A 19,674-nucleotide genomic window follows, 5' to 3' on the forward strand; every position below is an offset into this window, starting at 1 on the left:
CCACGTATCTGGGTTCATCAACAAGGGTCCATGTAAAGACTGCCTCGTGTCTGTGGTTACCAACATAGGCACATAAGTATATTCCCATGTGTCTGTGGTAACCAACACAGGCACATGAGAAGATTGCCACGTGTTTGTGACCACCAACACAAGCCTATGCAAAGATTGCAACATGTCTGTCGTCACCAACAGAGATCCATGTGAAGATTGCCACGTTTCTGTGGCCACCAATACGGGACAATGTTTAGAAATTACCACGTGTTAGTGTTAACCACACAGGCACATGTGAAGATAGCCACGCGTTTTTGGTCAACAACACAGGTTTATATGAAGAATGCCACGTGTCTGTGGTCACCAACACAGGACCATGTGAATAGTGCTACGATTGTGTGATCACCAACACAGGTCCATATGAAGATTGCCACGCGTCTGTGGTTACCATCACAGGTACATGTGAAAATTGCCACGTGTCTGTGGTTACTAACACAGGTCCATGTGATGATTACCACGTGTCTGTGGTCAACAATATGGGTCCATGTAAAGATTGTTATGTGTTTGTGGTCACCAACACAGGCACATTTGAAGGGTGCCACGTGTCTGTGGTCACCGACACAGGTCCATGTCAAGATTGCCACGTGTCTGCTGTCACAGAGACAGGCTCGTGAGTATATTCTCACGTGTCTGTGGTAACCAACACAGGCACATGAGAAGTTTGGCACGTGTCTGTGGTCACCAACACAGTCGCATGAAAAGATTCAAATGTGTCTGTAGTTACCATCACAGGTGCAAGTGAAGAGTGCCACGTGTGCTTAGTCACCAACAGAAGCACATGTGAAGATTGCCACGTGTCTGTGGTCGACAACACAGGTCCATGTGAAGAGTGCTACGAATCATTGGTCATCAATATATATCCATATGAAGATTGCTAAGTGTCTGTGGCCACCAACACAGGTCCACGTCGAAATTACCACGTATCTGTGGTCATCAACACGGGTCCATGTAAAGATTGCCACGTGTGTGTGGTCACCAACATAGGCATATGTGAAGATGGTAACACATCTGTGGTTACCGGCCCTGGCCTATGTGAAAATTGCCACGTGGCTGTGGTCAGCAACACAGGTCCATTAGAAGAGTTCCACGAGTCTGTTTTCACCAACAGAGACACGTGAGAAGATTATCAAGTGTCTTTGGTCACCAATACAAGCCCATGTGGAGATTGCCACGTGTCTGTGGTCACCAACACAGGACCATGTGAAAATTGCCACGTGTCTGTTGTAACACGGCCATGTCTGTTCATCAACAGTGGTACATGTGAGGAGTATCACGAGTATGTGGTCATCAATACAGGTTCCTGTGGCGAGTGCCACGTATGTGGGGTCAATAGCACAGGCCCATGTGAAGATTGCCACGGGTCTGTGGTCACCGATACAGGTCAATATGAAGTTTGCCACGAATCTTTGGTCATCAATATATATCCATATGAAGATTACCACGAGTGTGTGGCCACCAACACAGGTCCATAGGAAGAGTGCCACGTGTCTGTGGTCACCAACACAGGTCCATGTGAAGATTGCCAAGTGTTTGTGGTCACCAACACAGGTTCATGTGAAGATTGCCAAGTGTCTGTGGTCACCAACACAGGTTCATGTGAAGATTGCCAAGTGTCTGTGGTCACCAACACGGGTCCATGTGAAAATTGCCACGTGTCTGTGGTCACCAACACAGGTTCATGTGAAGATTGCCAAGTGTCTGTGGTCACCAACACGGGTCCATGTGAAGATTGCCAAGTGTCTGTGGTCACCAACACAGGTTCATGTGAAGATTGCCAAGTGTTTGTGGTCACCAACACATCCCGAGACGCAGGTTATATTTTGCACAAGATGACTTCGTGATAATTACTTACAAATGATCTTATTCAAGATGTGCTTTAGGTCGCATCCAGCTGATGTGCCCTGGGCTACACCCAGTTCACGAGCCCTGGACCACATCTAGCTTACGCGCTCTAAACCACACCCAGCTGACCTTTCTTGGGTCATATCTAGCTAACGTACCTTGAACCAGGAACAGCTTACTTGCTATGAATCTCACCCAGTTGACGTGCCCAGTGTCACATCCAGCTAACGTGCCTTGGACCATGCCTAGCTTACGTGACCTAGACCATGCCTAGCTTACGTGACCTGGACCATGCCTAGCTTACGTGCCCTAGACCACACCGAAATAATGTGCCTTAGGCTTCATCCAGCTGACATGCCATGAACCACAGCAGCCAAAGGTGCCCTGGAATACACTCAGCAGACTTGTCCCAACCACACCCAGCTAACGTGTCTCAGCCACATCCAGGTAATGTGCCCCTGATCACATCCAGTTGAGGTGCCCGGGTCACATCCGACTGACTTGCCTGGGCCACATTTAGCTGACGCTCACTAGATTTTTCGTGTTTTTATGTTGGAGGTTCCAGTCATGGACGAAAGTCAACATCGAGGCCGGGCCTTATTTGAAACACAGAAAGTATCATGAAAAGGAAAAAGACGAGACAATAGGAAGCATTTACGAAATTTGGAGAGTGAAAAAACTTTCTTATAGTGTGGAAGGTCAAGGTGTGGCAGGTCAAAGTGTGGCAGTAAAGTGTGTCAGGTCAAAGTGTGGCAGTAAAGTGTGTCAGGTCAAAGTGTGGCAGTAAAGTGAGGCAGCTCAAAGTGTGGCACACACCCAGGAACACACCCAGCTGACATGGCCTGAATCACACCCACCTAACGGACCCTGAATCACACCCAGCTGACGTGCCGTGAATCACACCCAACTGACATGCCCTGAATCACACCCAGCTGACATGCCCTGAATCACACCCAGCTGACGTGCCCTGAATCACACCCAGCTGACGTGCCCTGAATCAAACCCAGCTGACCTGCCCTGAATAACACCCAGCAGAGATGCCCTGAATCACACCCAGCTGACGTACCATGCATCACAACCAGCTGACGTGCCCTGGATCACACCCAGCTGACGTACCCTGGATCACACACAGCTGACGCACCCTGAATCACACCCAGCTGACGTGCCCTGGATCACACCCAACTGACGTGACCTGGATCACACCCAGCTGACGTCCCTGGATCACACCCAGCTGACATGCCCTGGATCACACCCAGCTGAGGTACCCTGGATCACACCCGGCTGATGTACCCTGCATCACACCCAGCTGACGTGCCCTGGAACATACCCACCTGACGTACCTTGGAACACACCCAGCTGACGTGACCTGGATCACGCACAGCTGACGTGCCCTGGATCACACCCAGCTGACGTACATTGGATCACACCCAGCTGACGTACCCTGCATCACACCCAGCTGACGTGCCCTGGAATACACCCAGCTGATGTACCCTGGATCACACCCAGCTGACTTGCCTTGGATCACACCCAGCTGACGTGCCCTGAATCACACCCAGCTGACGTACGTTGGAACACACACAGCTGACAAGCACTGAATCACACCCAGCTGACGTGCCCTGAATCACACCCAGCTGAAGTGCCCTGAATCACACCCAGCTGACGTGCCCTGGATCACACCCAACTGACGTGCCCTGGATCACACCCAACTGACGTGACCTGGATCACACCCAGCAGACGTCCCTGGATCACACCCAGCTTACGTGCCCTGGATCACACCCAGCTGAGGTACCCTGGATCACACCCAGCTGACGTGACCTGGAACACACCCAGCTGACGTACCTTGGAACACACCCAGCTGCCGTGACCTGGATCACGCACAGCTGACGTGCCCTGGATCACACCCAACTGACGTACCCTGGATCACACCCAGCTGACGTACCCTGCATCACACCCAGCTGACGTGCCCTAGAACACACCCAGCTGATGTACCCTGGAACACACCCAGCTGACGTGCCCTGGATCACACCCACCTGACGTGCCCTGAATCACACCCAACTGACGTACAATGGAACACACCCAGCTGACAAGCCCTGAATCACACCCAGCTGACGTGCCCTGAATCACACCCAGCTGACGTGCCCTGAATCACACTCAGCTGACATGCCCTGAATCACACTCAGCTGACGTGCCCTGAATCACACCCAGCTGACATGCCCTGAATCACACCCAGCTGACGTGCTCTGAATCACACCCAGCTGACATGCCCTGAATCACACCCAGCTGACGTGCCCTGAATCACACCCAGCTGACATGCCCTGAATCACACCCAGTTGACGTGCCCTGAATCACACCCATCTGACATGCCCGGAATCACACCCAGCTGACGTGCCCTCAATACATCCAGCTGACATGCCCTGAATCACACCCAGCTGACGTACCCTGAATCACACCCAGCTGACTCCCTGAATCACACCAGCTGACTTGCCTGAATCACACCCAGCTGACGTGCCCTGATCACACCCAGCTGACGTGCCTGATCACACCCAGCTGACGTCCCTGATCACACCCAGCTGACGTGCCCTGATCACCACGAGTGCCTGCACACCAGCTGACGTACCTGATCACACCAGCTGACGTCACCTGAACACACCCAGCTGACGTACCCTGAATCACACCCAGTGACGTGCCTGAATCACACCCAGCTGACGTACCCTGAATCACACCCAGCTGACGTGCCCTGAATCACACCAGCTGACGTGCCCTGGATCACACCCAGCTGACGTACCCTGAACACACCCAGCTGACGTGCCCTGATCACACCAGCTGACGTGCCCTGGATCACACCAGCTGACGACCCTGATCACACCCAGCTGATGTGCCCTGGAACACACCCAGCTGACGTACCCTGGAACAAAACCCAGCTGACGTACCCTGGATCACACCCACCTGACGTACCCTCAATCACACCCATCTGACATGCCCTGAATCACACCCAGCTGACGTGCTCTGAATCACACCGAGCTGACGTGCCCTGAATCACACCCATCTGACGTGCCCTGGATCACACCCAGCTGACGTGCCCTGGATCACACTCAGCTAACGTACCCTGGATCACACCCAGCTGACGTGCACTGAATGACACCCAGCTGACGTACCCTGGATCACACCCAGCTGACGTACCCTGGATCACACCCAGCTGACTTGCCCTGGAACACACCCAGCTGACGTACCCTGGAACACACCCAGATGACGTGCTCTGGATCACACCCAGCTGACGTACCCTAGATCACACCCAACTGACGTACCCTGGGCCATACCCAGCTGACGTACCCGGTATTACACCCAGCTGAGATGCCCTGGAACACACCCAGATGACGTGCCCTGGATCACACCCAGCTGACGTACCCTGGATCACACCCAGCTGACGTACCCTGGATCACACCCAGCTGACGTGCCGTGGAACACACCCAGCTGACGTACCCTGGAACACACCCAGCTGACGTGGCCTGGATCACACCCAGCTGATATGCCCTGGAACACACCCAGCTGACGTACCCTGGAACAAACCCAGCTGACATGCCCTGAATCACACCCAGTTGACGTGCCCTGAATCAGACCCAGCTGACGTGCCCTGAATCACACCCAGCTGACATGCCGTGAATCACACCCAGCTGACGTGCCCTGAATCACACCCAGCTGACATGCCCTGAATCACACCCAACTGACATGCCCTGAATCACACCCAGCTGACGTGCCCTGAATCACACCCAGCTAACGTGCCCTGAATCACACCCAGCTGACGTACCCTGGATCACACCCAGCCGACGTAACCTGGATCACACCCAGCTGACTTGCCCTGGAACATACCCAGCTGATGTACCCTGGAACACACCCAGCTGACGTGCCCTGGATCACACCCAGCTGACGTGCTCTGGATCACACCCAGCTGATGTACCCTGGATCACGCCCAGCTGACGTACCCTGGATCACACCCGGCTGACGTACCCTGGATCACACCCAGCCGACGTACCCTGGAACGCACCCAGCTGATGTGCCCTGGATCACACCCAGCTGACGTTCCCTGGAACACACCCAGCTGGCGTGCCCTGGAACACACCCAGCTGACGTGCCCTAAATCACACCCAGCTGACGTACCCTGGATCACACCCAGCTGACGTGCCCTGGATCACACCCAGCTGACGTACCCTGGATCACACCCAGCTGGCGTGCCCTGGAACACACCCAGTTGAGGTTCCCTGGAACACACCCAGCTGACGTACCCTGGAACGCACCCAGCTGATGTGCCCTGGATCACACCCAGCTGACGTTCCCTGGAACACATACAGCTGGCGTGCCCTGGAACACACCCAGCTGACGTACCCTGGATCACACCCAGCTGGCGTGCCCTGGAACACACCCAGCTGACGTGCCCTGGATCACACCCAGCCGACGTACCCTGGATCACACCCGGCTGACGTACCCTGGATCACACCCAGCCGACGTATCCTGGAACACACCCAGCTGACGTGCCCTGGAGCACACCCAGCTGACGTGCCCTGAATACACACCCAGCTGACGTCCCCTGGATCACACCCAGCCGACGTAACCTGGAACACACCTAGCTGACGTGCCCTGGATCACACCCAGCTGACGTGCCCTGGATCACACCCAGCCGACGTACCCTGGATCACACCCAGCTGACGTACCCTGGAACACACCCAGCTGACGTGCCCTAGATCACGCCCAGCTGACGTGCCCTGAATACACACTCAGGTGATGCATTCCGGATCAAATCCACCTGAAGTGCCATGGAATACGTCTAGGTCACGTATCTTGGATTCCACTCAGGATCATATCCGCTAATGTATTATATTACACACGGCTGACGTCCCTTGGCCTACATCAATACCTACCACTCGATCCCTTACATAAACTGCTGACACACTCATTCAGCTTTTCCCAAACAACTCATTTCCCTTCCTTAGTTCTCTCGCGATCAGATATATAAGTACTTGATAGTCATCCACTTACTGTACCCACATCAGTCCGGGGTCACTTCCTTACACTCTTTAACACAACTTTTGCTTGAGACAAGCAGACTTTAGTTATAGATTTGCAACCCATTACTATAAATCACTCCGTTTGTGGAAACAGACCAAGTTCGAACGTTGAGGGATCGAGATATCTCCTCAGTGTATTTCTTACTTCATCTGCTGAGGCAAGGAAGCGGCGGCTCCTTACCACCAGATAATTATCACATAATGTTTGCATGTTTCTTGACACGTACACAGGTAATTGTGATCATACTTTGGTAATGGTAGTCGTACCTGTGAGGTGATGGTAGTCGTACCTGTGAGGTAATGGTAGTCGTACCTGTCAGGTGATGGTAGTCGTACCTGTGAGGTAATGGTAGTCGTACCTGTGAGGTAATGGTAGTCGTACCTGTGAGGTAATGGTAGTCGTACCTGTCAGGTGATGGTAGTCGTACCTGTGAGGTAATGGTAGTCGTACCTGTGAGGTCATGGTAGTCGTACCTGTGAGGTAATGGTAGTCGTACCTGTGAGGTCATGGTAGTCGTACCTGTGAGGTGATGGTAGTCGTACCTGTGAGGTAATGGTAGTCGTACCTGTGAGGTAATGGTAGTCGTACCTGTGAGGTAATGGTAGTCGTACCTGTGAGGTCATGGTAGTCGTACCTGTGAGGTGATGGTAGTCGTACCTGTGAGGTGATGGTAGTCGTACCTGTGAGGTGATGGTAGTCGTACCTGTGAGGTGATGGTAGGGTAGTACAGAGAGTAATTGTAGGTCCAGCCGTCAGTACAAGAGGTGATCGGCCAGGAGGGATCCGGCCTGCTGATGTTGTCCCACGTCACCTGGGGAACACAAATGTAAACATCAGTTAACCGAGTGAGACTAACACAAACGATGGACCAAGGAGTGAAAGTTGAAATCCTCTGTCAACAATAACATTGGAAGAGAAAACGAGACACTGCAGTACGGTATGCACTGTCACCCTTGTTATTATGATGGACACACACACACACACACACACACACACACACACACACACACACACACACACACACACAAAAAAAAATAAATAAATAAAAAAATAAAAAAATAAAAAATAAAAAAGATAAAAAAAATATTACATTTGCATTCGAGTTGATGGATAGAGAAATGTTCAGCAAGGTGTTCAGTTTGTGCATGTTTCTCAAGTTTGGTCAGTGTACATAAAGAAGCATAAAGGCATGACAGATAAAGTTCACAGGAGACCGATAATGATGGTACCAGGATAAGCCCTGGGAATACATTAGATTTTTGTCAAAATGCACCTTTATCCAACTTAGAGTCTCATTCGAATCAAACCAACTGCAGTAATAAAATTTCTCGTTCTAGTTGCCTTACTCGTTTACCATCTCTCGATTGCCTCACTCGTTTACCATTTCTCAATTGCCTCTCGTTTGCCATCTCTCAGTTACCTTACTCGTTTACCATTTCTCAATTGCCTCTCGTTTACCATCTCTCAATTGCACTCGTTTACCATCTCTCAGTGTTGAAATAGATGTCATTTTCCTTCTGATGCTCTGGTGGCTGCCACCCGAACTCTGGTTGTAAACAAGTCGGCCTTGTGTTCTGCTCTTGAGTCTCAGTATATTTCATTAATCTCCCACACTAGTGGTCAATTACACATAGCATGTGTACGTGTAAGAAGAGAGGAAAGTGATTGGTTCTCAATGAATGTTGGCTTGCGGCAGGGGTGCGTGATGTCTCCATGGTTGTTTGATTTCTTTATGGATGGGGTTGTTAGGGAGATGAATGCAAGAGTTTTGGAAAGGGGCAAGTATGCAGTCTGTTGTGGATGAGAGAGCTTGTGAAGTGAGTCGGTTGTTGTTCGCTGATGATACAGTGCTGGTGGCTGATTCGGGTGAGAAACTGCAGAAGCTGGTGACTGGGTTTGGTAAAGTGTGTGAAAGAAGAAAGCTGAGAGTAAATGTGAATAAGAGCAAGGTTATTAGGTACAGTAGGGTTGAGGGACAAGTCAATTGGGAGGTAAGTTTGAATGGAGAGAAATTGCAGGAAGTGAAGTGTTTTAGATATCTGGGAGTGGATTTGGCAGCAGATGGAACCATGTAAACGGAAATGAATCATAGAGTGGGGGAGGGGGGCGAAAGTTCTGGGAGCCTTGAAGAATGTGTGGAAGTCGAGGACATTATCTCGGAAAGCAAAAATGGGTATGTTTGAAGGAATAGTCGTTCCAACAATGTTATATGGTTGCAAGGCGTGGGCTATGGATAGAGCTGTGCGGAAGAGGGTGGATGTGCTGGAAATGAGATGTTTGAGGACAATATGTGGTGTGAGGTGGTTTGATCGAGTAAGTAATAATAGGGTAAGAGAGATGTGTGGTAAAAAAAAAAAAAGAGTGTGGTTGAGAGAGCAGAAGAGGGTGCTTTGAAATGGTTTGGTCACATGGAGAGAATGAGTAAGGAAAGATTGACAAAGAGGATATATGTGTCAGAGGTGGAGGGAACGAGGAGAAGTGGGAGACCAAATTGGAGGTGGAAAGATGGAGTGAAAAAGATTTTCAGTGATCGAGGCCTGAACATGCAGGAGGGTGAAAGGCGTGCAAGGAAGAGTGAATTGAAACGATGCGGTATACCGGAGTCGACGTGCTGTCAATGAATTGAACCAGGGCGTGTGAAGCGTCTGGGGTAAACCATGGAAAGTTCTGTGGGGCCTGGATGTGGAAAGGGAGCTCTGGTTTCGGTGCATTATTACATGACGGAGTGTGAATGAATGTGGCCTTTGTTGTCTTTTCCTAGCGCTACCTCGCACACATGCGGGGGGAGGGGGATGTTATTTCATGTGTGGCGGGGTGGCGATGGGAATGAATAAAGGCAGACAGTATGAATTATGTACATGTGTATATATGTATATGTCTGTGTGTGTATAACTATGTATACGTTGAGATGTATAGGTATGGATATTTGCGTGTGTGGACGTGTACGTATATACATGTGTATGTGGGTGGGTTGGGCCATTCTTTCGTCTGTTTCCTTGCGCTATCTCGCTAACGCGGAAGACAGCGACAAAGTAAAATAGATAGATGAATAAAAGAAAAAAAAAAAAAAAAAAAAATATATATATATATATATATATATATATATATATATATATATATATATATATATATATATATATATATATATATATTTGTTTATTTATTTATTTATTTATTAATTCATTCTTTTTATTTTCATTATACTTTGTCGCGGTCTCCCGCGTTAGCGAGGTAGCGCAAGGAAACAGACGAAAGAATGGCCCAACCCACCCACATACACATGTATATACGTACACGTCCACACACGCAAATATCCATACCTATACATCTCAACGTATACATAGTTATACACACACAGACATATACATATATACACATGTATATAATTCATACTGCCTTCCCTTATTCATTACCGTCGCCACCCCGCCACACATAAAATAACAACCCCCTTCCCCCTTTATGTGCGAGAGATAGCGCTAGGAAAAAGAGAACAAAGGCCACATTCAATCACACTCAGTCACTAGCTGTCATGTAATAATGCACCGAAAACACAGCACCCATTCCACATCCAGGCCCCACAGAACTTTCCATGGTTTACCCCAGACGCTTCACATGCCCTGGTTCAATCCATTGACACCACTCGACCCCGGTATACCACATCGTTCTAATTCACTCTATTCCTTGCATGCCTTTCACCCTCCTGCATGTTCAGGCTCCGATCACTCAAAATCTTTTTCACTCCATCTTTCCACCTCCAATTTGGTCTCCCACTTCTTCTCGTTCCTTCCACCTCTGACACATGTATCTTCTTTGTCAATCTTTCCTCACACATTCTCTCCATGTGATCAAACCATTTCAAAACACCCTCTTCTGCTCTCTCAACCACACTCTTTTTATTACCACACATTTCTCTTACCATTTCATTACTTACTCGATCAAACCACCTCAAACCACATATTGTCCTCAAACATCTCATTTACAGCATATCCACCCTCCTGCGCACACCTCTATCTATAGCCCACGCCTCGCAACCATATAACATTGTTGGAACCGCTATTCCTTCAAACATACTCATTTTTGCTTTCCAAGATAACGTTCTCGACTTCCACACATTCTTCAACGCTCCCAAAACTTTCGCCCCCTCCCCAACCCTATGATTCTCTTCCGCTTCCATGATTCCATCCGCTGCCAAATCCACTCCCAGATATCTCAAACACTTCACTTCCTGCAATTTCTCTCCATTCAAACTTACCTCCCAATTGACTTGTCCCTCAACCCTACTGTACCTAATAACCTTGCTCTTATTCACATTTACTCTCAGCTTTCTCTTCTCACACACTTTACCATACTCAGTCACCAACTTCTGCAGTTTCTCACACGAATCAGCCACCAGCGCTGTATCATCGGCGAACAACAACCGACTCACTTCCCAAGCTCTCTCATCCACAACAGACTGCATATTTGCCCCTCTTTCCAAAACTCTTGCATTCACCTCCCTAACAACCCCATCCATAAACAAATTAAACAACCGTAGAGACATCACGCACCCCTGCCGCAAACCAACATTCACTGAGAACCAATCACTTTCCTCTCTTCCTACACTTACACATGCCTTACATCCTCGATAAAAACTTTTCACTGCTTCTAACAACTTGCCTCCCACACCATATATTCTTTATACCTTCCACAGAGCATCTCTATCAACTCTATCATATGCTTTCTCTAGATCCATAAATGCTACATACAAATCCATTTGCTTTTCTAAGTATTTCTCACATACATTCTTCAAAGCAAACACCTGGTCCACACATCCTCTACCACATCTGAAACCACTCTGCTCCTCCGCAATCTGATGATCTGTACATGCCTTCACCTTCTCAATCAATACCCTCCCATATAATTTCCCAGGAATACTCAACAAACTTATACCTCGGTAATTTGAGCACTCACTTTCATCTCCTTTGCCTTTCTTCAATGGCACTATGCAATCATTCTGCCAATCCTCAGGCACCTAACCATAAGGCATACACCAGTCCAACCAGTCAACAATACAGTCACCCCTTTTTTTGATAAATTCCACTGCAAAACCATCTAAACCCGCTGGCTTGCCGGCTTTCATCTTCCGCCAAGCTTTTAGTACCTCTTCTCTGTTCACCAAATCATTCTCTCTAACCCTCTCACTTTGCAAACCACCTCGACCAATACACCTTATATCTGCCACTCTATCTTCAAACACATTCAACAAACCTTCAAAATACAGCACATCAACATCCAAAATTCTCTCTTTCGCGTGCCTATCAATTAAAACGTAATCCAAGAACGCTCTCTGGCCATCTCTCCTACTTACATACGCATACTTATGTATATCTCTCTTTTTAAACCAGGTATCCCAATCACCAGCCCTTTTTCAGAACCTAAATTTACAAGCTTTTCACCATTTCCATTTACAACACTAAACACCCCATGTACACCAATCATTCCCTCAACTGCCACATTGCTCACCTTTGCATTCAAATCACCCACCACTATAACCCGGTCTCGTGCAACAAAACTACTAACACACTCTGCTGCTCCCAAAACACTTGCCTCTCATGATCTTTCTTCTCATGCCCAGGTGCATATGCACCAATAATCACCCATCTCTCTCCATCCACTTTCAGTTTTAACCATATCAATATAAAGTTTACCTTCTCACACTCTATCAAATACTCCCACCACTCTTGTTTCAGGAGTAGTGCCACTCCTTCCCTTGCTCTTGTCCTCATTAACCCCTGACTTTACTCCCAAGACATTCTCAAACCACTCTTCCCCTTTACCCTTGAGATTCGTTTCACTCACATCCAAAACATCAGGTTCCTTTCCTCAAACATACTACCTATCTCTCCTTTTTTCTCATATATATATATATATATATATATATATATATATATATATATATATATATATATATATATATATATATATATATATATCTTTTTTCTTTCTTTCAAACTATTCGCCATTTCCCGCATTAGCAAGGTAGCGTTAAGAACAGAGGACTGGGCCTCTGAGGGAATATCCTCACCTGGCCCCCTTCTCTGTTTTTTCTTTTGGAAAATTAAAAAAAAAAAAAAAAAACAAGAGGGGAGGATTTCCAGCCCCCCCCCCCCCCCCTTCCCTCCCCTTTTAGTCGCCTTCTACGACACGCAGTGAATACGTGGGAAGTATTCTTTCTCCCCTATTCCCAGGGATAATATATATATATATATATATATATATATATATATATATATATATATATATATATATATATATATATATATATATATATATATACATATATATCCTTCCAAGCATCTTTTAATTCTCCCGAGAATCCACTGATACTCTCTCACTCCCACTCTTATTTGCCCTCTTTATCACCTCTTGCACCTTTCTCTTGACCTCCTTTCCTCTTTCTTTTATACATCTCCCAGTCATTTGCACTATTTCCCTGCAAAAATCGTCCAAAAGCCTCTCTCTTCTCTTTCACTAACAATCTTACTTCTTCATCCCACCACTCAATACCCTTTCTAATCTGCCCGCCTCCCACCTTTCTCATGCCACAAGCATCTTTTGCGCTAGCCATCACTGCTTCCCTAAATACATCCCATTCCTCCTCCACTCCCCTTACGTCATTTGCTCTCACATTTTTCCATTTTGCTCTCAATCTCTCCCGGTACTTCCTCACACAAGTCTCCTTTCCAAGCTTACTCTCACCACTCTCTTCATTTCCTCATTCTCTCTTCTTTACTGAAAACCTCTACATATCTTCACCTTCGCCTCCACAAGATAACCATCAGACATCCCTCCAGTTGCACCTCTCAGCACATTAACATCCAAAAGTCTCTCTTTCACAAGCCTGTCAATTACCGCGTAATCCAATAGCGCTCTCTCGTCTTCTCTCCTACTTACATACGTATACTTATGTATATCTCTCTTTTTAAACCAGGTATTACCAATCACCAGTGCTTTTTCAGCACACAAATCCACAAGCTCTTCACCATTTCCATTTAGAACACTGAACATCCAACGTACATCAATTATATCCTCAACTGCCACATTACCCACCTTTGCATTCAAATCACCCATCACTATAACCCAGTCTCGTGCATCAAAGCCTAACACACTCTCTCAGCTACTACCAAAACACTTGCCTATCTTGACCTTTCTTCTCATGACCAGGTGCATATGCACCAATAATCACCCTTCTGTCTCCATCCACTTTTAGTTTTACCCATATCAATCTAGAGTTTACTTTCTTACACTCTATCACATACTCCCACAACTCCTGCTTCAGGAGTAGTGCTACTCCTTCCTTTGCATTTCTCCTCTCACCAACCCCTGACTTTATTCCCAAGACATTCCCAAATAACTCTTCTCCTTTACCCTTGAGCTTCGTTCCACTTATAGCCAAAACAACAAGGTTCCTTTCCTCAAACATACAACCTATGTCTCCTTTTTTCTCATCTTGGTTACATCCACACACATTTAGACACCGCCAATCTGAGCCTTCGAGGAGGATGAGTAATCCCCGCATGACTCCTTCTTCTGTTACCCCTTTTAGAAAGTTAAAACACAAGGAAAGGGTTTCTAGTCCCCCCTCTCCCGTCTCCTTTAGTCGCCTTATACGACACGCGGGGAATGCATGGGAAGGGGCAAATAGGGAGGTAATGACAAGAAGCGGTGAAGTGAAAAGGAGATGGAGTGAGTATTTGGAAGGTTTGTTGAATGTGTTTGATGATAGTTTGGCAGACATAGTGTCTTCTGGTCGAGGTGGTGTGCGAAGTGAGCGGGTCAGGGAGAATGATTTGGTAAACAGAGAAGAGATAGTGAAAGCTTTGCGGAAGATGAAAGCCGGCAAGGCGACGGGTTTGAATGGTATTGCTGTGGAATTTATTATAAAAGGAGTGACTGTGTTGTTGACTGGTAGGTGAGGATATTCAATGTATGTATGGTTCATGGTGAAGCATGCATAGTGCCATTGTACAAAGGCATAGGGGATAAAGGTGAGTGTTCAAATTACAGAGGTATAAGTTTGTTGAGTATTCCTGGGAAATTATATGGGAGGGTATTGATTGAGAGGGTGAAGGCATGTACAGAGCATCAGACTGGGGGAGAGCAGTGTGGTTTTTGAAGTGGTAAAGGATGTGTGGATCAGGTGTTTGCTATGAAGAATGTATGTGACAAATACTTAGAAAAACAAGTGGATTTGTATTTTGCATTTAAGGATCTGGAGAAGGCACATGATAGAGTTGATAGAGATGCTCTGTGGAAGATATTAAGAGTATATGGTGTGGGAGATAAGTTGATAGAAGCAGTGAAAAGTTTTTACCGATGCTGTAAGGAAGAGAGGAAAGTGACTCAGGGAATGTCCGTTTGAGGCAGGGATGCGTGATGTGTATATGGTTGTTTAATTTGTTTATGGATGGGGTTGTTAGGGAGGTGAATGCAAGAGTTTTGGAGAGAGGGGCAAGTTTGCAGTCTGTTGTAGATGAGAGGGCTTGGGAAGTGAGTCAGTTGTTGTTCGCTGATGATACAGCGCTGGTGGCTGATTCGTGTGAGAAACTGCAGAAGCTGGTGACTAAGTTTGGTAAAGTGTGTGAAAGAAGAAACCTGAGAGTAAATGAGAATAAGAGGAAGGTTATTAGGTACAGTAGGGCTGAGGGACAAGTCAATTGGGAGGTAAGTTTGAATGGGGAAAAACTGGAGGAAGTGAAGCGTTTTAGATATATGGGAGTGGATTTGGCAGCGGAAGTGAGTCACAAGGTGGGGGAGGGAGCGAAGGTTCTGGGAGCGTTGAAGAATTTGTGGAAGGCGAGAACGTTATCTCGGAGAGCAAAAATGGGTATGTTTGAGGGAATAATGGTTCCAACAATGTTATATGGTTGTGAGGCATGGGCTATAGATAGGGTTGTACAAAAAGACTTTGTGGATTAAGTTTTGTGTGCTCTCACAGGGAAGCCAGCTGTGTTGATGTTACAAAGTCTTTTTGTAATTTAGAGAAATACAATAATCTAACTAATGATGAAATTAATATCTGTAAGGGTTTAGTGTATGCCAGTTTGTCAAAACCAGTTGAACCTAATTGCCCTAAAAGATTTATAAGAGCTATCAACACTTTATAAAAAGACAAGGATATGCATATTACTATAGCAGATAAGGCTAACACTGTTGTGACTTTAGGCAAAAGTAACTATTTATCTAAAATGAATGATCTTATAAATGATGACTAAACATATTCTACACTCAGTAAAAATCCCTTAGAAGCAGTTAATTTCCATTTCAATAAGGAAATGAAGTTGTTGTTGAAAGGTAATGGTTCTCCTATCAAAAGTTTGTCATCTTTGTCCTCTTCATTGCCATATATGTATGGACTTATCAAAACACATAAACAGAATTTTCCAGCAAGACCTATAGTTAGTTCAGTAGGCTCCATATAAATTGTCAAAATGGTTAGTTTCTTTATCAAGCCCTTTAGTGGGTAAGGTATCAAATTCTAATATCATGAACAATGTAGATTTAATCAACAAGCTAAACAATATCAATGTTAATTTTCATTTCAAACTAGTTAGCTTTGATGTTTCCTCACTTTTCACAAAAGTTCCTGTTGATGACCTTTTAGAATATTTATTTGATGTCTTGGATGATATTCATTTATCTGTTTCAAAGTCTGTTTTCATTGAACTGATGAAATTGTGTATAAAAGACTGTATTTCAATTCAATGGAGATTATTATGCTCAAAAATCTGGTATGGCAATGGGTAACCATCTTTCACCTGTATTAAGTAATCCTTATATGAAATTTTTTGAAACTGTATAGCTAACCTTCTAATGCAATTTGGTTCAGGTATGTAGATGATGTTCTTTGTGTTTGGCCAACAAATGAAAATTTACAAATATTTCTCCCCTTACTTAACAATTAGTACCTTCCATCAAAATTACTGTAGAAAATGAAAATAATGGTATGTTACCATTTTTAGATTGCATGATCCATAGACAAGAAAACAAGTTTAAGTTTAGCATATACAGAAAACCCACCAATGTATCCTCATGTATCCATTAGTACTTATCTCACCATGACAGGGTTAAATTATCATTTCAATCTATGTTCCTTAGGGCGTTACGTATTTGCAGCCCAGAGTTTATTGATGATGATGAGTACGAAAAGATATATTCTATTGGATCTAAGTTAAAATACCCTAGATCTTTCATTGATAAATCCCTTAAGTTAGCAAAGAAATTATTTTATAGAGCTGAGCCCAAACCTCCCATTGACACCAAGAATCTTTTACTTCTCCCTTTTGATAAGAATTTTACTTTACTTCCCATGTTGCTTAAATCCATAAAGAATATCTTAATCAGGAATTCACCAGAAAATTCTCCTGGATGCATCTATAAAGTGCCATGTAGAAATGGTGATAACTTTTATGTTGGGCAGACTGGTAAGGATCTTTCTGTTAGAGTTAAGCAACAAAAATATAGTATAAGAACGGGATAAGAATTAAATGCCTTGTTCAATCACGTTTAAAACTATGATCATTGTATTGACTGGAGCAATGCCATCTCAGTTATTAACTCTAACTCTACTACCACGAGAAATATCATTGAATCTTCTATTATTGAATGCACTAATAATTATGATTATATATTAGTGAGAGTCTATACAAAATAGATGACTTTATTGTTAAAAAAATTTGTAAAATGATAAGTTTATGAACGCTCGTTGTCTGTCTTGGACAAACGCATGTTTACCAAATGGCGTCCTAGCTTCGTCTCTTCGATGTATATCAATTAACTGTTATATTTCTTTCTTGAGTCTCCCTTGATGATGTGATTATTACACAAAAGTGCATTTCGGAACATATCGTGTTTCATTTTCCCCGTGGACTCATATGCAAACTATGTGAAAGAAGAAAGCTGAGAGTAAATGTGAATAAGAGCAAGGTTATTAGGTACGGAAGGGTTAAGGGACAAATCAATTGGGAGATAAGTTTGAATGGAGAAAAACTGGAGGAAGTGAAGTGCCTTAGATATCTGGGAGTGCATTTGGCAGCGGATGGAACCATGGAAGCGGAAGTGAATCACAGGGTGGGGGAGGGGACGAAAGTTCTGGGAGCGTTGAAGAATGTGTGGAAGTCGAGGACATTATCTCGAAAAGCAAAAATGGGTATGTTTGAAAGAACAGTGGTTCCAACAATGTTATATGGTTGCGAGGCGTGGGCTATAGATAGAGTTGTGCGCAGGAGGGTGGATGTGCTGGAAATGAGATGTTTGAGGACAATATGTAGTGTGAAGAGGTTTGATCGAGTAAGTAATAATAGGGTAAGAGAGATGTGTGGTAACAAAAGGAGAGTGGTTGAGAGAGCAGAAGAGGGTGTTTTGAAATGATTTGGTCACATGGAGAAAATAAGTGAGGAAAGATTGACAAAGAGGATATATGTGTCAGCGGTGGAAGGAACGAGGAGAAGTGGGACACCAAATTGGAGGTGGAAAGATGGAGTGAAAAAGATTTTGAGTGACCGGGCCTGAACATGCGGGAGAGTGAAAGGCGTGCAAGGAATAGAGTGAATTGGAACGATGTGGTATACCGGGGTCGACGTGCTGTCAATGAACTGAACCAGGGCATGTGAAGCGTCTGGGGTAAACCATGGAAAGTTCTGTGGGGCCTGGATGTGGAAAGGAGCTGTGGTTTCGGTGCATTATACATGACAGCTAGAGACTGAGTGTGAACGAATGTGGCCTTTGTTGTCCTTTCCTAACGCTACCTCGTGCACATGAGGGGGAGGGGGATGTTACTTCATGTGTGGCGGTGTGGCGATGGGAATAAATAAAGGCAGACAGTATGAATTATATGCATGTGTATATATGTATATTTCTGTGTGTGTATATATATGTCTACGTTGAGATGTATAGTTATGTATATTTGCGTGTGTGGACGTATATGTATATACATGTGTATGTGGGTGGTTTGCGCCATTCTTCCGCCTGTTTCCTTGCGCTACCTCGTTGACGCGGGAGACAGCGACAAAGTAAAATAGATAAATGAATATAATATATATACATATATATATATATATATATATATATATATATATATATATATATATATATATATATATATATATATATATATATTTTTTTTTTTTTTTGCTTTGTCGCTGTCTCCCGCGTTTGCGAGGTAGCGCAAGGAAACAGACGAGAGAAATGGCCCAACCCACCCCCATACACATGTATATACATACGTCCACACACGCAAATATACATACCTACACAGCTTTCCATGGTTTACCCCAGACGCTTCACATGCCTTGATTCAATCCACTGCCAGCACGTCAACCCCGGTATACCACATCGCTCCAAATCACTCTATTCCTTGCCCTCCTTTCACCCTCCTGCATGTTCAGGCCCCGATCACACAAAATCTTTTTCACTCCATCTTTCCACCTCCAATTTGGTCTCCCTCTTCTCCTCGTTCCCTCCACCTCCGACACATATATTCTCTTGGTCAATCTTTCCTCACTCATTCTCTCCATGTGCCCGAACCATTTCAAAACACCCTCTTCTGCTCTCTCAACCACGCTCTTTTTATTTCCACACATCTCTCTTACCCTTACGTTACTTACTCGATCAAACCACCTCACACCACATATTGTCCTCAAACATCTCATTTCCAGCACATCCATCCTCCTGCGCACAACT

General features: G+C 45.5%; 1 protein-coding gene across 1 annotated transcript in view; it reads right to left on the bottom strand.

The window, feature by feature from the left end:
* Positions 1 to 19,674, bottom strand: part of LOC139757448 (solute carrier family 22 member 3-like) — a 149,441-nt gene that overhangs the window by 87,532 nt on the left and 42,235 nt on the right. The window contains exon 3 of the mRNA XM_071677973.1: positions 7,658 to 7,765. Coding sequence (XP_071534074.1) covers positions 7,658 to 7,765 — 108 coding nt within the window. The remainder of the gene's footprint in view (positions 1 to 7,657; positions 7,766 to 19,674) is intronic.

The sequence above is a fragment of the Panulirus ornatus genome, chromosome 26 (assembly GCF_036320965.1).
Source record: "Panulirus ornatus isolate Po-2019 chromosome 26, ASM3632096v1, whole genome shotgun sequence".
Classification (NCBI taxonomy): domain Eukaryota; kingdom Metazoa; phylum Arthropoda; class Malacostraca; order Decapoda; family Palinuridae; genus Panulirus; species Panulirus ornatus.